This window comes from Mya arenaria, chromosome 7 (assembly GCF_026914265.1).
Source record: "Mya arenaria isolate MELC-2E11 chromosome 7, ASM2691426v1".
NCBI classification, from domain to species: Eukaryota; Metazoa; Mollusca; class Bivalvia; order Myida; family Myidae; genus Mya; species Mya arenaria.
In genome coordinates this window covers 61,213,679-61,233,553 of record NC_069128.1, presented here as the reverse complement: position 1 = coordinate 61,233,553, position 19,875 = coordinate 61,213,679, and the positions used below count along the sequence as shown (strand labels likewise).

Here is a 19,875-nt window from a genome sequence, read left to right as displayed (position 1 = left end):
TGACCGTTAAGCTTTATTTTAATATTGCTAAGATTCGCAAATCATGCATTATTGAAAAATGTTCAAGTTTAAGTGTGTATGCCTCATCTCTTTGGCTTCTTTTCAAAATTAGATTTTATATGTATAGTGTTCATTTCTTTTGCTTATAAAGGTTTACCGTGTATCAAGATAAAGTATTTAACAAAAAAGTATATACACCGGTAAAGGAGGTCTGTAACATTTGATATGAACTGTAAAACAAGTTCAATAGACACACCATTGTCTCAGCCCTATACGGTTCTAGATGCCATTTTCACTCAATGACAGATATATGCATACTTGAAATAACGATTATTGATCAAGTTTTTTCAAAAAAACAAATAAAGGTATCGGATTATCAAATAAGCTTCAACAATAACAATAATGCACCACTTATTAAAGCATAAACATAAACAACTATAATGCTTAATATATTTCGTTGTCAATTCATGTAATGCATTCTACATAATTGAGTAAAGTTAACTTACAGATCAGGTGGGTCTTACCGGGCGCTGGAAAGCAATCATAGAATATAAATATATTCATACATATTTCATAAATAGAATTTGTTTTGTTCATCAAGGCAAACTATAACAATCTCTGCAGTTTTTCACACAGTAATCCAATTGTACACATGTAAATGTAATGTTAGGAGGTCCAATCGACACATATCGAAATACAGTAACATAGTTATACCGGAAACAGAGCACACCTGTATCAACTTTGCTTTCTTAATAAATGATGAGATTTCCGTCTTGAAATGGTCAATAAAATGCGAGTACACTAGAATATGAATTTACATCATTCAACCTAGTTCATAATATTATGCACATAGCCCTACACTTATCTCAACATGCATCCGTGTTTAAGACAAACCATGGTCACACTGCACAAAATCACGGTCTGCAACACTATAGAATTATGGATGGCAGCACACTTTAGTCACATTGTCAAATTCATTATAGATTTTGCCAAGACGGGTTTAATCATGCAATATTGAAAAGTGTTCAAGTTGAAGTTTGTATATCACATCTCTTTGGCTGATGTTGGAATTTAGATTTTATATATTAAATGGTGTTCACTTCTTTACTTAAAAGTCTGACAGTAAATCAACATAATGTATTTAAGAAAAAAAGAATATTCACCGATAAAGAAGGTCTGTAAAATTGCATATTAAATTTGAAATCAAAGTCAATAGCCACATCATTGTCAAAACACTATACGGTTGTAGACACGCCTTCTCCTCAATGACAGAACTATTGTTTTGGTCCGGACAGCTTACGATCTGCCTTATTCTCGTATTTCTTTATAAAATTGCTAAACCAAAGTTTTCACGTTGATGAAAACTGACCGTTAAGCTTTATTTTAATATTGCTAAGATTCGCAAATCATGCATTATTGAAAAATGTTCAAGATTAAGTGTGTATGCCTCATCTCTTTGGCTTCTTTTCAAAATTAGATTTTATATGTATAGTGTTCATTTCTTTTGCTTATAAAGGTTTACCGTGTATCAAGATAAAGTATTTAACAAAAAAGTATATACACCGATAAAGGAGGTCTGTAACATTTGATATGAACTGTAAAACAAATTCAATAGACACACCATTGTCTCAGCCATATACGGTTCTAGATGCCATTTTCACTCAATGACAGATATATGCATACTTGAAATAACGATTATTGATCAAGTTTTTTCAAAAAAACAAATAAAGGTATCGGATTATCAAATAAGCTTCAACAATAACAATAATGCACCACTTATTAAAGCATAAACATAAACAACTATAATGCTTAATATATTTCGTTGTCAATTCATGTAATGCATTCTACATAATTGAGTAAAGTTAACTTACAGATGAGGAGGGTCTTACCGGGCGCTGGAAAGCAATCATAGAATATAAATATATTCATACATATTTTATAAATAGAATTTGTTTTGTTCATCAAGGCAAACTATAACAATCTCTGCAGTTTTTCACACAGTAATCCAATTGTACACATGTAAATGTAATGTTAGGAGGTCCAATCGACACATATCGAAATACAGTAACATAGTTATACCGGAAACAGAGCACACCTGTATCAACTTTGCTTTCTTAATAAATGATGAGATTTCCGTCTTGAAATGGTCAATAAAATGCGAGTACACTAGAATATGAATTTACATCATTCAACCTAGTTCATAATATTATGCACATAGCCCTACACTTATCTCAACATGCATCCTTGTTTAAGACAAACCATGGTCACACTGCACAAAATCACAGTCTGCAACACTATGGAATTATGGATGGCAGCACACCAGTCACATTTTCAAATTGATATAGATTTTGCCAAGACGGCTTATATCATGCAATATTGAAAAGTGTTCAAGTTTAAGTTTGTATGTCACATCTCTTTGGCTGATGTTGAAATTTAGATGTTATATATTAAATAGTGTTCACTTCATTACTTAAGGTATTAGCCATGTAATACAACTCGGGAAACATCGGGTAACATCGACATATATCGCCACACGCCGTAACAGATCGCGACGAACATCGGGCGTATTCGGCCTGTACCGGATGTCGCTATTTTTAGAAACAAAAGGTATTTCCCGGCTATTCATAGGCCAATAATGGATTTTCTACATCGTAGGATTTGGAAACATTGTGATGTTTTTCTCATGAATATACGTTTAAAATAAATAAACACTAAAAGTACACGCTGACAGTTGATAACGATACATCTAACAATTTGAGTCATTACCGTAAAACATGGATTATAAGTGAAATATACGCGTAAGAGAAGATTTTCTCTCGAAAAAACGAACTGTCAACAATCGGCATGAAACTGGGATATTGAGATATTCGTATCAAAGGGCTCTGAATGTAAGTATCATTGAGCAGTTTTGTATGTTGATGTGTTCAAAAACGTTTGTTTTTAAATTTATCTTTGGAATTCTTTAATCATTTTTATTAGCTTAATGTTTAGACAGCATCTTTATATTGTACATGTTCTTATGTACATGTAACATATTTTTATTTATGTTGGATCCTTGAGAGCGGATTTGACAGCCATGTCCATCCACAAGGCAGCCGCATCTAATCGAGATGATGTGAGTATTTCATATAAACATATTTGACTTGGTTTTTGGTTTTTTATTAACACACTGTATTCAATAATCAAGTGGTGGTGGTGGTGGTGGTCAAGTGGTGGTGGTGGTGATGGTGGTTGTGGTGGTGGTGGTGGTGATGATGATGATGATGATGATGATGATGATGATGATGATGATGATGATGATGATGATGATGATGATGATGATGATGAATTTTATTGATAAATTTAATAATTTTCTTTATATATACATGTATGTATCAGCTTGTTGTTGTTTGTTACAAAATAATGTCGAGAAATATTAAACTGTTTATATTTTATTTTGTATATGTATGGCAGTATAATTATCTATACTTATTAGTTAGAAAGGCTTTAAAGCACAACTTTTTTCCTTTACAGCACTAAACATTCTTGATGGGTAAAGTACCTGAAGGTGCATGAAAACCAAATCAGCATTGTTTCAGCATTGAGTAGTTATCATCTGTGCACACACTACAAGTACAAAGCATGGGAACAGACCAAACTTCAAATGTTGAAGAGTGAAGAATTATTGTGAAAAAACCTAAATGTTAGAATACCAATGACAAAAAACCCAGATAGACATCAAATTACCCACAGAGATATTGTTTACATGTTATAATATTAAAAAAAACAACATTAGTTGAGAACTTTCACTCTGGTATTTTTGGAGGGGCGAGCCCACTTAGTGTTCTTGTTTCTTCACATACTTTAGTTTAAAAGTACACTCATTTGTTTTAAACTCTGTATTCTGAGTAAGTATCATAAGTAAAATTAATTTATTTGAAAGAGTACATTTTATGAATAAGTCAAATTAAGCTTTATAATTTTTTACAAGAAAAAGGTTGATTTTTAAGCATTTTATTAGCTATAAAAATGTATGGTAACATGACATTATGTATATTTTCTTCAAAACTGGACGGTAAACTATCATAAATTGTCTTTTAAATTGTTCAATAGACATCATAGATAATATCTTAAATGATTTCAGCAGCTTGCCTTATAGTTAACTATTTTTTATGATTTTTATAAAATTGCTATATATTTTCAAACATCGAAAAACTGCTCTTTTCCGAAGAATCATACGATCAATCAAAATGTTTTTTTTTCCACGAGTATCAATAATGTGTTCGTTTGAACTTTAGTTTTCTGTTAACTGAAGTTTATTGTACCAGAAACTGTTGTGTTTATTTCATAATCCCTGATAATGCGAAAAAAAATCAAATATAGACACACTATTTACTTGTCGCCTTGTAGCCCTTGGAGTTTGGGGGTGGGTGTATTGAAACATAAATAACTTTTTTAATTCACGGTAAAAAAATCTTCAAAATATGGATAAAATTCCCATAGTGTACCGTGATTATAACTATGTTGTCGGTGAAAGCTTTTAAAAAGTGTGTATTACGCGTCTAATACCTTAAAAGTCTGACAGTAAATCAAGATAATATATTTAAGAAAAAAGAATATTCACCGATAAAAAAGGTCTGTAACATTGCATATGAAATTTGAAATCAAAGTCAATAGCCACACCATTGTCAAAACACTATACGGTTGTAGACACGCCTTCCCCTCAATGACAGATATATGCATACTTGAAAAAACGATTTTTGGTGAAGGTTTTAAAATACAAACAGATGTATCGGATTATCAAATAATTTTAACCATAACAAACATGTACCACAAATTAAAGCATAAACATAACCTACTATAATGCTAGATATGATTCGTTGTCAATTTATGTTACGTATATGAACATCTTTACTACGAAATTGATTTAAGTGAACCATTTTGTTATTTGCCGGAAAACGGACCTGGAAAGCAATCATTGCATATAAATATGTTCGTAATATATATGTATATATATCATAAATATGTCACACACTGATAATTGAGAACGATCCTTTCTAAACCTTTCTCAAACGCTCCAATAGTAATATAAAATAGATCAAGACAAACTCAGTTGTCAAATTTTAATGTGTTTTTGAGAGTTTCCAAGTTATCTTGGACAAGTAACAGCCCGGACAAGCCGAACTAAAAATATTTCCTATCAATGATGATTTATTGTGACCCTGATATTTGACCTACTAACATGGGTAGTGTATGCTATTTGCCAGTCTCTCTTAAAGTCAGCCAAGAAATGGACAAGTTAAAGCCAAACTATGAATTTTGACCAATGACCATAAGGTGTGACATTGAGTTGCAAGCTTTATTATGATCTTTAAACAAAACACACGATGCATTGCTAAATAACCCGCACAAACCAAAATGCGATGACTTTTGATGAAAGAACTTTAAATGTGATATTGATCATTGACAAGCAGACATTACGATAGTTTAAACAAGAAACATTCTGCAATTTCAATACAACAACCAACAATAATGCCACATACCAAACATGAATTTCAGACGCCTACCCGCCCCAAATGCCGACTGCTCTTTGATGTACCCACATTCGATAATAATAGTTAAAACATGCATAATTGTCAACATAAGTCTTGATTATATAGGTATAGTATTGTACATGTAATATTATAACGACTTGGTCTATAAATAAAGAAAACCCCATATTTATGACACTATTAGTTTAATTCGTGATTGAATGTGCCATTTGAGATAAAAACAGGTTTATACATTTGAAGATAATCTGTAATTAACATTCCAAAAGTATAAAACCTATAGTTTTAGCTACATTATTTCGCTGTAAAAAGCAATGTTTTTACTTGTTCACATTTGTATATGGCTTTCGTCGCGTACCCCTTTTTAGTATGAACGAATAATATTATAGGCGAACGCCTACATTTAGTATTTTTCAAGTAAGTATAAGTAAATATAGACCAATGACATCGGTGCTTATGCTTAGTCTTGCCGACTTTAAATAAATCTGATCTTTTACCAAAACTTAATATTAATCGTCTTTTTCGACATAGAATCTGCACCGAATCGTCATATACTACACAATTTTAGCCAACGAGATCAGATGAAAGAGTTTGGCAATTTCCAGGACGAGTTGAATATATGATAACGAGTTTTAGAAAATTCTAATCACATTATTTTCCGTTTGACATTTCATTTCGACACATTTGTTTTTTAGGAAGTGTCTTCTCTTAAAACAAAGAAACATTTTTAACATGTGAATTTGCAAGTGTCCTGTATTAAATCATCCATTTCTAGTGAGATAATGTAAACACATAAGATCGGTTTTGAATTCATTGTAAATGCGTATATGGAAACTTTTACATCAAAGCATATTTTATAAAGAAGTAATGCGATCTGTCACTTTAGACAAGTGAAAAGGTTCGTGTACATTAAAGATAATTGATATTGCAAATGTTTGAAACTAATCCGTTTTGATCGCATACATCGTTTGTCATGGTCCGTGGTAATGGTTACTATTGCTTTTACTTTTTTCGAATTTTCCAATCCCTGTTGCACTTGCAGTAACTCTTGTTCGATCCCCTTCTTAATCTAAAGACGTATAAAAACAAAACATGAAATTTGAAGAAAACGTCCATCGGCATTGATCATATAGTAGTAATTTATGCGATTAATCAATACAAACAAAATATTTAGTAGTTTTCAGTTAGTGTTTAACCACGCTCAGTTTATAGGACGGGTGGTTTCTTGTCTAAGACTCGTTCGTGTCTTCTTAACATATGTGATTTGTAGAAGTTACTATAATAGTCTGTACAATTAAAACTAGACTTTTAGAATAGCTTGAAGTTAGTTCATTTAACCTGTTCTTAAGTATCTTAAGCGTCATTAACAATGGAAATAATGAAACCTTTAAGGAATGCAATTAACAATTATATGCATTCTGAATGCATCGAGACACAAAATAAAATAAATATAATGTAATTTGAGAAATAATATGTATATATTGAACCGAGATTTTTATTTACAGTAAGAATGTTGTACCGTGAAAGATTGTACCTGATGTCAGAATCCAGTCGATAAGTACTTGAATTAATTTTTACTGTATATATGTTAGTTTTACTCGTTTCTTCATTGTTTTCTGGTTGATACTGGCTACGGCGAGGCTTAAAGTTGTTGATTTCTTGTTCTTATTGAAACATGTTGTAATCTATTTGAGGTTATTCGCATACAGAATAGTTCAACAACCAGTATATTCGTGTTTCAGTAAGCTCGTGTTTCACTGACCCTTCCAATGCAGTCAATATATATGCAAAAAGCTAGAGAAACATGCTCAGTACCAAAAAGTTTAACATAAGTGGCAATGGGCAAACGCCAAAGACAAAGAACATAAATTCACAAACAAGAAACATAAAAAAGGTCTTCATCATGGCTAAGATTATGTAAACCTAAAACTACCGATCTCAGTCTCTGTAAAACTGGAATTATGACAACATAACACTCATAGAAAAACTATGTTGATACGTGTCTGGTCTGTTTGTGATTTTTATATATCTCATTCAGTTTCGTTCGGAGCATTACTTTGTGCTTCTAACTAGGTCTGATATTTGAATGGGCCTGTCTCTATAGTTCGGTTGTTGTATGGAATCAGAAGGCATCAAAATGGAACATTATCGCCAATATATGAAAGGAATGACAATTGTATTTCTACATCCGATACAAAAATGAAGAATTTACACCATGTCCATGTTTATATAACTTAAATTACTATAATGATCAGTTTAAATGGTTGACAACTGTTATTCTTTATCTAAGTTATTCTTTTTTCAAATAACATGTATTCAGCTATTGTACAACATTGATTTCCTTACCTTTTCCGATTTCTCTAAGTCCTGTTTCGCTTTCTTTAAATCTTTTTCGAGTCCCTTCCTTGTCTGATGACAAAAGGCGGAAAATCAAGTCAGATCTTAAAATCATATCATAATTTCAAATGAACAAATTGTTAATGCGTATATTGAAAATCCATATTCATTGATTCAATGCTATGTTGCCCTATAATAGTACTATACAGTTATGCCCATTGTTAGTGTTTTATTTCAATTGTTATCCATGTATAACGGTACTATAAAATTTAGAAATATGTTTGTGAAAGCTCTCACCTTTTCTGAACTATCACGAGCTTGTTTAACCTCTTTCAACTCATTACGCAGTTCCTGCCTGAACTGAAATGTTAAAAGGGTTGGTTATTTTGCTACATATGTTAACTGTTATATTCTATAAAATTAAAACTTTACACCAAATATCCTAACCAAGCTGAGCAAGCTCAGACAAAATCTGCATAGAATGACTTTGCTAATTCCACTAAATCATCAGAGTATATTGCTCTTAGTTTTATTTCTAAGGAACGAATGATTCATTCTGATGGAGTTGCATATCCATTTCGTGACCAAAATGTAAGGTATCATTGTCACGACTATGGAGCTATCATTTTCCAAAACCCAAAACATTCCTCATCTTATCGTCATATCTGGCTTTTCAACAAGTGTCACCTCAAACAACATCGCTATATGGCTGCCACTTATAATTGGGATAATACTGCGATATTGATGTTAACATTTACTTTTTTGGTAATAACAGAAACCCCGAAAAGTTGAACATCGAACAGAATATTTTTCACTCGAGATCGCTACGGCGAGGCTTAAAGTTGTTGATTTCTTGTTCTAATTGAAACATGTTGTAATCTATTTGAGGTTATTCGCATACAGAATAGTTCAACAACCAGTATATTCGTGTTTCAGTAAGCTCGTGTTTCACTGACCCTTCCAATGCAGTCAAGATATATGCAAAAAGCTAGAGAAACATGCTCAGTAGCAAAAAGTTTAACATAAACCCGGTTTAGTGGCAATGGGCAAACGCCAAAGACAAAGAACATAAATTCACAAACAAGAAACATAAAAAAGGTCTTCATCATGGCTAAGATTATGTAAACCTAAAACTACCGATCTCAGTCTCTGTAAAACTGGAATTATGACAACATAACACTCATAGAAAAACTATGTTGATACGTGTCTGGTCTGTTTGTGATTTTTATATATCTCATTCAGTTTCGTTCGGAGCATTACTTTGTGCTTCTAACTAGGTCTGATATTTGAATGGGCCTGTCTCTATAGTTCGGTTGTTGTATGGAATCAGAAGGCATCAAAATGGAACATTATCGCCAATATATGAAAGGAATGACAATTGTATTTCTACATCCGATACAAAAATGAAGAATTTACACCATGTCCATGTTTATATAACTTAAATTACTATAATGATCAGTTTAAATGGTTGACAACTGTTATTCTTTATCTAAGTTATTCTTTTTTCAAATAACATGTATTCAGCTATTGTACAACATTGATTTCCTTACCTTTTCCGATTTCTCTAAGTCCTGTTTCGCTTTCTTTAAATCTTTTTCGAGTCCCTTCCTTGTCTGATGACAAAAGGCGGAAAATCAAGTCAGATCTTAAAATCATATCATAATTTCAAATGAACAAATTGTTAATGCGTATATTGAAAATCCATATTCATTGATTCAATGCTATGTTGCCCTATAATAGTACTATACAGTTATGCCCATTGTTAGTGTTTTATTTCAATTGTTATCCATGTATAACGGTACTATAAAATTTAGAAATATGTTTGTGAAAGCTCTCACCTTTTCTGAACTATCACGAGCTTGTTTAACCTCTTTCAACTCATTACGCAGTTCCTGCCTGGACTGAAATGTTAAAAGGGTTGGTTATTTTGCTACATATGTTAACTGTTATATTCTATAAAATTAAAACTTTACACCAAATATCCTAACCAAGCTGAGCAAGCTCAGACAAAATCTGCATAGAATGACTTTGCTAATTCCACTAAATCATCAGAGTTTATTGCTCTTAGTTTTATTTCTAAGGAACGAATGATTCTTTCTGATGGAGTTGCATATCCATTTCGTGACCAAAATGTAAGGTATCATTGTCACGACTATGGAGCTATCATTTTCCAAAACCCAAAACATTCCTCATTTTATCGTCATATCTGGCTTTTCAACAAGTGTCACCTCAAACAACATCGCTATATGGCTGCCACTTATAATTGGGATAAAACTGCGATATTGATGTTAACATTTACTTTTTTGGTAATAACAGAAACCCCGAAAAGTTGAACATCGAACAGAATATTTTTCACTCGAGATCATCTTTTGCCATAGTCCGTGGTAATGTTTACTATGGATTTTACCTTTTTAGAATGGTCCAATCCCTGTTTAACTTGCAGTAAGACTTGTTCGATCTCTTTCTTAATCTGAAGGCGTATAGAAAAACATATATTTGAAGACAAAGTCCAAAATTACTAAATAATTATAATGTATGCGATCAATCAATAAAAATAAAATAACTTGTTTATTCCATTAGTGTTTCACTAGGCTCAGTTTATAAAACAAATCGTATCTTGTCTAAGACTTGTTCGAAACTTCTAAACATTTGTGATTTGTAAAAGTGACAACAATAACCCGAACAAATAAAACTAGATTTTTAGAAAGGCTTGGAGTAAGTTAATTTAACCCGTTCATCATAAATATCGTAAGCGTCTTAAACAATGGAAAATAACAACACTATTAAGGAATGAAAATCATAATTATGCTCATACTGAATGCATCGAGACACAAGATTATTTAAATATAAAATACTTTGAGAAATCATATATAAATATTGAACCGGAATTTGTATGAAAAGTAAGAATGTTGTACCGTGAAAGATTGCACGTGATGTCAGCATCCTGTCGTTGAGTACTTGAAATTAGTTATTGAGTATATATGTTAGTTTTACTCATTCGTTATTGTTTTCTGGTTGATACTGGCTACGGCGAGTCTTAAAGGTGTTGATTTCTTGTTCTTATTGATTCATGTTGGAATATATTTGAGGTTTTCGCATATACACTAGTTTCAACCCCCAGTAATTTAATTCCACTAAATCATCCAAGTACATTATTGCTCTTATCTTTATTTCTAAGGAACCAGTGATTAATTCCGGTGGAGTTGCAGATCCATTTTGTGACTAAAATGTAAGATATCATTCTCCCGTCTTTGAAGCTATCATTTTCCCAAACACGAAACATTCCTCATTTTATCGTCATATCTGGCTTTTCAACAAGTGTCACCTCAAACAACATTGCTATATGGCTGCCAATTATAATTAGGAATCATACTGCGAAATTGATGTTGGCATTTACCTTTATTGGTAATAACAGAAACCCCGAAAAGTTGAACACCGAACAGAATATTTTTCACTCGAGATCATCTTTTGCCATAGTCTGTGGTAATGTTTCTATGGATTTTACCTTTTCAGAATGGTCCAATCCCTGTATCATCTGCAGTAAGTCTTGTTCGATCTCTTCCCTAATCTGAAGGAATATAGAAAAAAAACATGAAATTTGAAGATAAGGTCCAAAATGACTAAATAATTATAATATATGAGATAAATCAATAAAAATAAAATAATCTGTTTATTCCATTAGCGTTTAACTAGGCTCAGTTTGTAAAAAAAGATCGTTTCCTGTCTAAGACTTGTTCGGATCTTCTAAACATTTGTGATTTATAAAAGTGACGAAATCATAAGAGTATATTATTGCTCTTATCTTTATTTCTAAGGAACCACTGATTAATTCTGGTGGAGTTGCAGATCCATTTAGTGATCAAAATGTAAGATATCATTCTCCCGTCTATGAAGCTATCATTTTCCAAAACCCAAAACATTCCTCATTTTATCATCATATCTGGCTTTTCGACAACTGTCACCTCAAATAACATCGCGTTATGGCGGCCACTTATAATTGGGAATCATACTGCGAAAATGATGTTAACATTTACTTTTATGGTAATAACAGAAACCTCTAAAAGTTGAATAGCGAACAGACAAGTTTTCATTTGAGGTAATCTTTTCTCATAGTTCGTAGTAATGTCTCCTATCGCGTTTACCTTTTCAGAATTGTTTAATCTCTGTTGCATTTGCAATAGCACTTGTTCGATCCCCTTTTTTATCTGAAGGCGTACAGAAAAATCACAAAATTTGAAGACAAAGTCCAAAATGGCTTAATAAGTATAATGACCATAAGGTGTTACCTGTCACTTCAAACAAGATCGCCATATGGCTGCTAATATTAATTGGAAATCTTACTGCGATAATGATGTTGACATTTACTTTTTGGTAATAACAGAAACCTCTTAATGTTGAATATCGAACAGACTAATTTTCATTTGAGATCATCTTTTGCCATAGTCCGTGGTCATTTTTACTATCGCTTTTACCTTTTCAGAATGGTCCAATCTCTGTTGCACTTGCAGTAGCTCTTCTTCGATCCCCTTCTCATTCTGAAGGCGTATAGAAAAAAACGTGAAATTTAAAGACAAATTCCAAAAGAAATGACTAAATAGTAATAATGTATACGATAAATCAATACAAAATAAAAATCTTGTTTATTCCATTATTGTTTAACCAGGCTAAGTTTATAAAACATCGTTTCTTGTCTGAGACTTGTAAGAATCTACTAAACATATGTGATTTGTAAAAGTTACCTCAATAGTCTGAACGATTAAAACTATACTTTCAGAATTGCTTGGAGCAAGCAAATTCAACTCGTTCTACTTAAGTATCTTAAGCGCCATAAATAATGGAAAATAACAGAACTATTAAGGAATGAATTCCATAATTATGTGCATTATGAATGCATCGAGACACAACATTATATAAATATAATGTACTTTGAGAAATCATATGTAAATATTGAACCGGAATATTTATTTACAGTAAGAATGTTGTACCGTGAAAGATTGCACGTGATGTCAGTATCCAGTCGGTGAGTACTTGAAATTAGTTAATCTATATATATATGTTAATATTACTTTATTATTCATTTTTTTTCTGGTAGATAAAGGCTACGGCGAGGGTTAAAGGTGATGCACTATTGTACTTATGGATACATGCTGGAATTTATCTGTTATTCGCATATAGACTAGTTTCAGCCCCCAATGCATACGTGTTTCAGTGAACCCGTGTTCCACTGACCGTTCCAAGGCAGTCAACACAACATTCATTGACAGAACTATGTTGATGCGTGCGTGGTCTAATTGTGATTTTTATGTATCTCATTTAGTTTCGTTCGGACTATTACTTTGTGCTTCTTACTAGGTCTTATATTTTAATTTTTGAATAATGGGCCTGACTCTTTAGTTCCGTTGTGTAAATGTATTTAAGGTCATTTTTTATTAATCAGCGGGCAACACTCTTTAAAACTATACCAAAATTCTTTGATATCAGAAACATTAAAATGTTGCATAATCGCCAATATTTGAAAGGAATGACAATTGTATTTCCACATCCGATACATAAAATAAAGTATGTACTCCTTGTATGTACTCCGAAACTTAAATTACTATAATGATCAGTTTGAATGGTTTACAACGGTTATGCTTTATTTAAGTTTTTCTTTGTTCAAATAGCATGTATACAGCTATTGTACAACATTGTTTTCCTTACCTTTACAGATTTCTCTATGTCCTGTTTCGCTTTCTTTAAATCTTGTTCGAGTCCCTTCCTTGTCTGAAGGCAACAGGCGAAAGATCAAGACAGAACTTGAAATCATATCATAAATTTAAATGAACAAATGGTAATGCGTATATTGAAAAACCATATTAATTGACTCAATACTATGTTGCCCTATTAATATTTTGTACAGTAATGACTACTGTAAGTGTTTTACTACAAGTGTTATCCGTGTATAACGGTACTATAAAATTACGAAACATGTTTGCGAAATGTGTCACCTTTTCTGAGGCATCACGGTCTTGTTTAACTTTTTTCAGCTCATCACCCAGTTCCTGCCTGGACTGAAATGATAAAAGGGTTGGTTATTTTGCTACATATGTTAAATGTATTATTCTATAAAATTAAAACTATACACCAAAAATCCTAACCAATCTGAGCAAGATGAGACAAAAACTGCATAAAATGATTTTGCCAATTCCACTATATCATCCGAGTTAAATAAAATCAAAGTACACTTACACAAGTATTGTACAACATTTTATACCTTACCTTTTCAGACTTCTCTATGTCCTGTTTCGCTTTCTGTAAATCTTGTTCGAATCCTTTCCGTGTCTGAAAGCAATGAGGCAAAAGTTCGAGTCAGAAACTAAATATTAAATTATAATTTTTAATAAACAAACGGCAATGTGAATATTGAAAATCAATATTAAGTATGGAAACAGTTCTATGTTGACCTATACATTTTTTTGTATAATTATGAGTACTGTTAGTGTTTTACTACAAGTGTTATCCATGTATATCTGTACTATAAAATTCAGAAGAATGATTGTGAAAGGTGTCACCTTTTCTGAATTATTACGGTCTTGTTTAACTTCTTTCAACTCATCACACAGTTCCTGCCTGGTCTGAAAACGCAAAATGATTGGTTGTTTTGTTATATATGTTAATTGTAATATTGTAAAAAATAAAAACTATACACCAAATGGACTAAACAAGCTGAGCGAGATGGAAGTAACCGATGAAAAAGGTACTGTAAGTATGTGGAAATGGATCACAATCGTTCTCACTTTCTTCTCTTATTCAACAGGTCAAGACAAACATGATCGTTTTGATGATCAGATCATTATTCGCGTATTGTAAATACAAATGCAGTTTTTTCTACCTATTTCATTGAATTATCTGATTCCATTAATGCTATTATCTTTACTTTTTAGGAAACATTGATTCATTCTAGTTGAGTTTCATATCCACATCGTGACCAAAATGTAAGATATAATTTTTCTATTAATGGAGCTATCAGTGTCCCAAAACCAACACATTCCTCATTGTATCGTCATATCTGAATGATGAAAATACAAGGGTGACCTCAATCAACATCGCCGTATGGCTGCCAATTATAATTGGGACTCTCTCTGCGATAATATTGAAATTAATCTTCTTGTAATAACAGATTCCTTGAAAAGTTTTATACCGAACAGACTAGATTTCATTTGAGATTAGGAGATCTCTTGATTGATAACAACATTCGCTGACGTAAACGAGCTTATTGCAAAGCATGATGATCCAACTCAGAACAGCGGTGGTTGGTGAAAGCTAAGAACGCTCCGAAAGAAGAAAACTAATCTAATATAATCAGCAAAACACAAAACAAGCTGTCCGAAGCCGATACAAGAATTCAAAATACGTATTCCAAATGCTGGTGGCCCTGTCTTAAGAGCTTTATCAAGTCTACTTCCACCCCGTTATGATCCGGCAATTATGTCGAAGACGAAACAATATCTAAAACAGATGTTCTGAACATTTGTTTCGAGATCAAACATCAATTGTCGATTCGTTCGTACCCGCTCTGACTAACTCGCAGTCCTCTAATTTCTCAGGTATCAGCTCCTTTGTTATTTCACCTTTGAAAGTATCGCCTGTTCTAAAGAGCTTACCAATAGGCAAAGTATATGGTCCGGATGATATAAATAATAGGATTCTTCACTCTCACAATAAATCTCGAGAAAGACACACCAAGTACAACATCCATCTATCTTTATGCAGGATGAACATGTTATACAAGATGATAGTCATAAACAAAAGATCTTCGATACGGTTCTCAGATCAATTATATTGAAACAAAATGTTGGAAGAGAATAAACATAATGCGTAAATCAAAATTCATTTCGGATCAAAAATCACTTGAAACAATTTTATTATCGTTCATATCGCCAATTTTGAAATACGGTGACATACTTTTCGATAACTGCACTCAGTAAGAAAACAAGACCCAACACGAAGATGTAAGAATCAGAACAGGCACCAGTGAACTTGTATCAATCTCTAAACTAATGAAAAACGACGGATGGGAAACATTTGAAAATCGTAACAAACATAAATTGATTTAACTCTTCAAAATGACGAAAAATCATCTAGCTCAATAATATCTTTGTGATTTAGTACCACAAACTGTCGGAAACTTGAATACTTACTGGTTATGCAATACTTTTAAAATGATTTAGGAAAATACCTCATTGTGCGAATCGTTTTTGTTATCATTTACCCGACTTTAAATCAAGATTATGCTTTATCATGAATATATATGAACTAATACGTATTGACTTACCATTATGAACCCTTATACGAGTGAAATTCGTGCATTTGTTTTATTCAAAGGCTTAACGATAGCGTTTCATCACTGTAGATATGTTAAATAAGATTTATAAACACAGTTTTTAAATGTCTCACCTTTTCTGAATGATCAAGTTTCTGATTCACTTGTTGCAGCTCATCACGTAGTTTCTCCCTTGTCTGAAAACGTAAACATTATTATGCATAATTATCTGTATGAATGATAATGACTGAAACTAGACAACTGCAGCCAATTGTATAAACGTGGATAAGTCCTAACCAGCGGTTATCTTTTGGTTATCTCCCTGGTTTGGTCAAGTTATCCGAAAACCGATTGCATAAAAATTAAGTTATCCTAACCAGCGCGTGATTCGGCTAACTTTTGGACAAAATTTAACCGACCTCTGGGAGTATGGTTTACTGACTTATTCAAAACAAAGATGGCGGACAAGACATAAACAAAGCTCGATTCCCAACTTATTTCGACGATTTTACAGACATATGAACTCTGCCTAAATAGAAAACAAATGTTATAACATCGATATCCATGATATTCATGAATTAAGAGGTAAGAAAAAAACAATTTCTTATTTGTAACCCAATTTATGCATGAAACTTATCCACAAAACCTTTAAACAAAAACAGTGACAACAAGCTGCATTTTGAGAACGATATTTACCTTATTATTGTGTGCACATTATTCCAAAATCATATACAAGTCACGACTCTGGGTCGAGACCAACAATTGCTTGCAGGTCTCGCCCTTACTGTGTATAGATATACCATCGCTTTAAACAGTTGTATTTTGTTTCATTTGCAAATATTTACAATCAAAATAAACCGCGTGTAAACATTTAGAAAAGTTGACAGCAATGACGTCATTTTAAAGGAATCTTACCCATTCTAAAGTCTATTTCTACAACTTTCTCTTAATTCACCCTGGTAGAGGCACCCAGGAGGATAATTGCTACTGTTAAGTAGTATGTAATTATATTATTGAAAACACATAAATAAATGTGTGTGTGTGTGTGTGTGTGTGTGTGTGTGTGTGTGTGTGCGTGTGTGTGTGTGTGTGTGTTTGTGGCGTATGCGTGCGTGCTTGCGTGGGTGTTTAATATAAATGAGTAAATGTAAGCATACTTGTGGTTTGAGACCATAACTGTACTGTATCCTTCAAATAGCATGTCATAGATAAAAAGATAGAAACATTATTAATCTCATATTGTATACAATACATTTATGTTTCAGTTGAGTGGCGTTACCAGCCAAAGTGAGAAAACCAGTGTTGAATAGTTCTACAGATGTCTGCTACAGTAGGGAAGTGATCAAACACAAGATCTAATACATCAAGAGCAGTCAGGATATACAAAGCATTATCAGGTAACTTTGTTAACAAATCTATATTGTCAAATTGAAAACATATTCAAAAGATAAAGCAGTATACTCAGAACAGTCATTTGAATAAAAGAAAAAAAAAATATATAATAATTGGCTTCTTCATAATTCAACCTTCATTAATGACAATGAACATAAATATCATATAATAAAGTGAGAGCAATACTTTATAGGAATTACTAAGAATGCCTACCCTACCACATGTTATGGGTAGGATGTTGAATATCTGTTTGTCTGTCTGTCTGACTGACTGATGTCAAATTGTCTTGAATAACCCACTTAATAAGGGAAATGAGAACATTTTAAATGGAGTTTAACAGGAACATTCAAATGTTAAGCATGGATTTCGATACTTCTGCTTTATTGCGTATTAAATAAGTTAAAATTGAACATTGGAGTACTTTAGAGATGCAAATTGCATTATGTTGCATTAAAATCATGTTTGTCATTCCAGTTCTTGTAACTTATATCTGGGTTAGTTTTCATGGTGTTTTAAAGGGGCTTTCCAGTCATTGGCAATAATATCATTCATCTACCTTTAAGATGTGTTCAAATGCCTAAACGCACAAACATGATTGTTATGATCTAAAATATTCATTTTTTTATTCTTCAGATTGTAGCCACTGGATGACCAAATTCATATGACAGACTCCTGTTTAAGGAAACACCATAAAGTGGAACTTAAAAGTTCAAGAGAGGAATAGGAAACCTTTCCAATTGCTGCTCCCAGAGGGCTTACTTGTCAATGTCCTTTCTTGTATTGACAGGGTTAAATAATAAATGTTTAATGTTAATTTTTATTTTTCATTAGATTTGTAACCTAAGATCTTTTTCTTGCAATTCAAATTAGCATACTAATGGGTAGTACAAACAGTGTAATATAAAATAAATAATAAATAGCACTTGTCATGTTGAAACAATGTTTATTTTGATTTTTGATTTTATTGGAATGTATCAAAACAGTCATTTTATATTTAAATTTCACTATTAATAATTTTCTTTGTAAACAATTCATTTGACAGTTAATGGCCAGTGGCGGATCTACCGGGGGGGGGGGTGTCACGTAGGGCCTGTACCCCCCCCCCCTCCAGCCGGCCGGCAAGTTATGTTTTTTGGAGCACAACTTTATTGATTTACCTGTACAAATAAGTTTTGTCACAATTTAAAGTTTTTATTATTATTTGAGCAAGTTAACAACTGAACCTAATTCTCGTGTGTTTAAGTACTAATGGTGTGCCAACTCAAAGTATTATACTGTATAGTATACGACACGAAAAAGTCTCTTGAAAAAGACATCGGGGCCCGAACATTCGATTATGATAAATCGGCGCCGCATGTTACACAGACACCTGAATAAAAGTTAACAAATATGGTTGCAGTTATACGGGTTAGTTTACTGTTTTCAGAACCATTACCCTTTCTAGAATTTATTGTCAAGTTGTTTTTGCTTCAGTTAACATCAATGACATCCAAAGTGCATCGTTTAGTGCAATCAATATATACCGAAGTTTAATACTGTCGGTTTATACAGTATTTATTCTACATCTCAGGTGTGCATCTCAGGGGCATCTCAGGTGACCGAGCGGTTAACGACTTAGTCCTAAATCAAATCCGGGGACGCAGGCTCGGTTCTTCTCATCGACATGATATTTTTTGGTAAAAGGTTTATCTGATATCAGTAAATCCTATTTTTTTAATTTAATTGATCTGCCAACCATCATTGACCGCGACAGCATATGTTAATTACATGTCATAATATGATTAAAAAATGCATTCCAAAAAAGTTTAATATGTTTAAAATAGGTTGTGCCCCCCTCCCCCATTTAGAAAGTCCTGGATCCGCCACTGATGGCTGGGTTGAAAAATAAACATTAGTATTTGACATTTTCTGATATTGACACAGGACTGCATTTGCTGTAAAAATGGTTTTAATAAAGAACATTTTGTCTAAATGATCAATGGTTGGTTTAATTTTTTTTATAACAATATGATAAAATAAATACATTATTGCCACAGTGTGGTTTTGTTGACTTGTTGTTATTTTAATAAATTTGCATGTTTCTTCAACACTAACATAAAAGATTTGATTAATCTTCAATACATATGTATGTTGTTACACACTGACTTGGAATTTATTTACATAGTTTTATGAAAATAAAGACAAGAAATTATATTCCTTATCTGTTAATGTTGTGAGTGTAAGTGGCAATGGAATCACACAATGGTTTATCTAAGGCCATATATAGAATAAGTTAATTATAATATAAAATAACGCTGAAAAACTAATAATGTCTCT

At 32.4% G+C, this 19,875-nt stretch overlaps 1 protein-coding gene across 1 annotated transcript in view; it reads right to left on the bottom strand.

Moving 5' to 3' along the window:
- LOC128241712 (myosin-2 heavy chain-like) overlaps positions 1–19,875 on the bottom strand; it is a 28,789-nt gene that overhangs the window by 3,454 nt on the left and 5,460 nt on the right. Inside the window, exons 3-16 of the mRNA XM_052958751.1 lie at positions 16,302–16,364; positions 14,417–14,479; positions 14,124–14,186; positions 13,853–13,915; positions 13,566–13,628; positions 12,338–12,400; positions 11,371–11,433; positions 10,273–10,335; positions 9,704–9,766; positions 9,416–9,478; positions 8,163–8,225; positions 7,875–7,937; positions 1,872–1,895; positions 507–530 (exon numbers count right to left, since the gene is read on the bottom strand). Coding sequence (XP_052814711.1) covers positions 510–530; positions 1,872–1,895; positions 7,875–7,937; positions 8,163–8,225; positions 9,416–9,478; positions 9,704–9,766; positions 10,273–10,335; positions 11,371–11,433; positions 12,338–12,400; positions 13,566–13,628; positions 13,853–13,915; positions 14,124–14,186; positions 14,417–14,479; positions 16,302–16,364 — 801 coding nt within the window. The 3' untranslated portion in view covers positions 507–509. The remainder of the gene's footprint in view (positions 1–506; positions 531–1,871; positions 1,896–7,874; positions 7,938–8,162; positions 8,226–9,415; positions 9,479–9,703; positions 9,767–10,272; positions 10,336–11,370; positions 11,434–12,337; positions 12,401–13,565; positions 13,629–13,852; positions 13,916–14,123; positions 14,187–14,416; positions 14,480–16,301; positions 16,365–19,875) is intronic.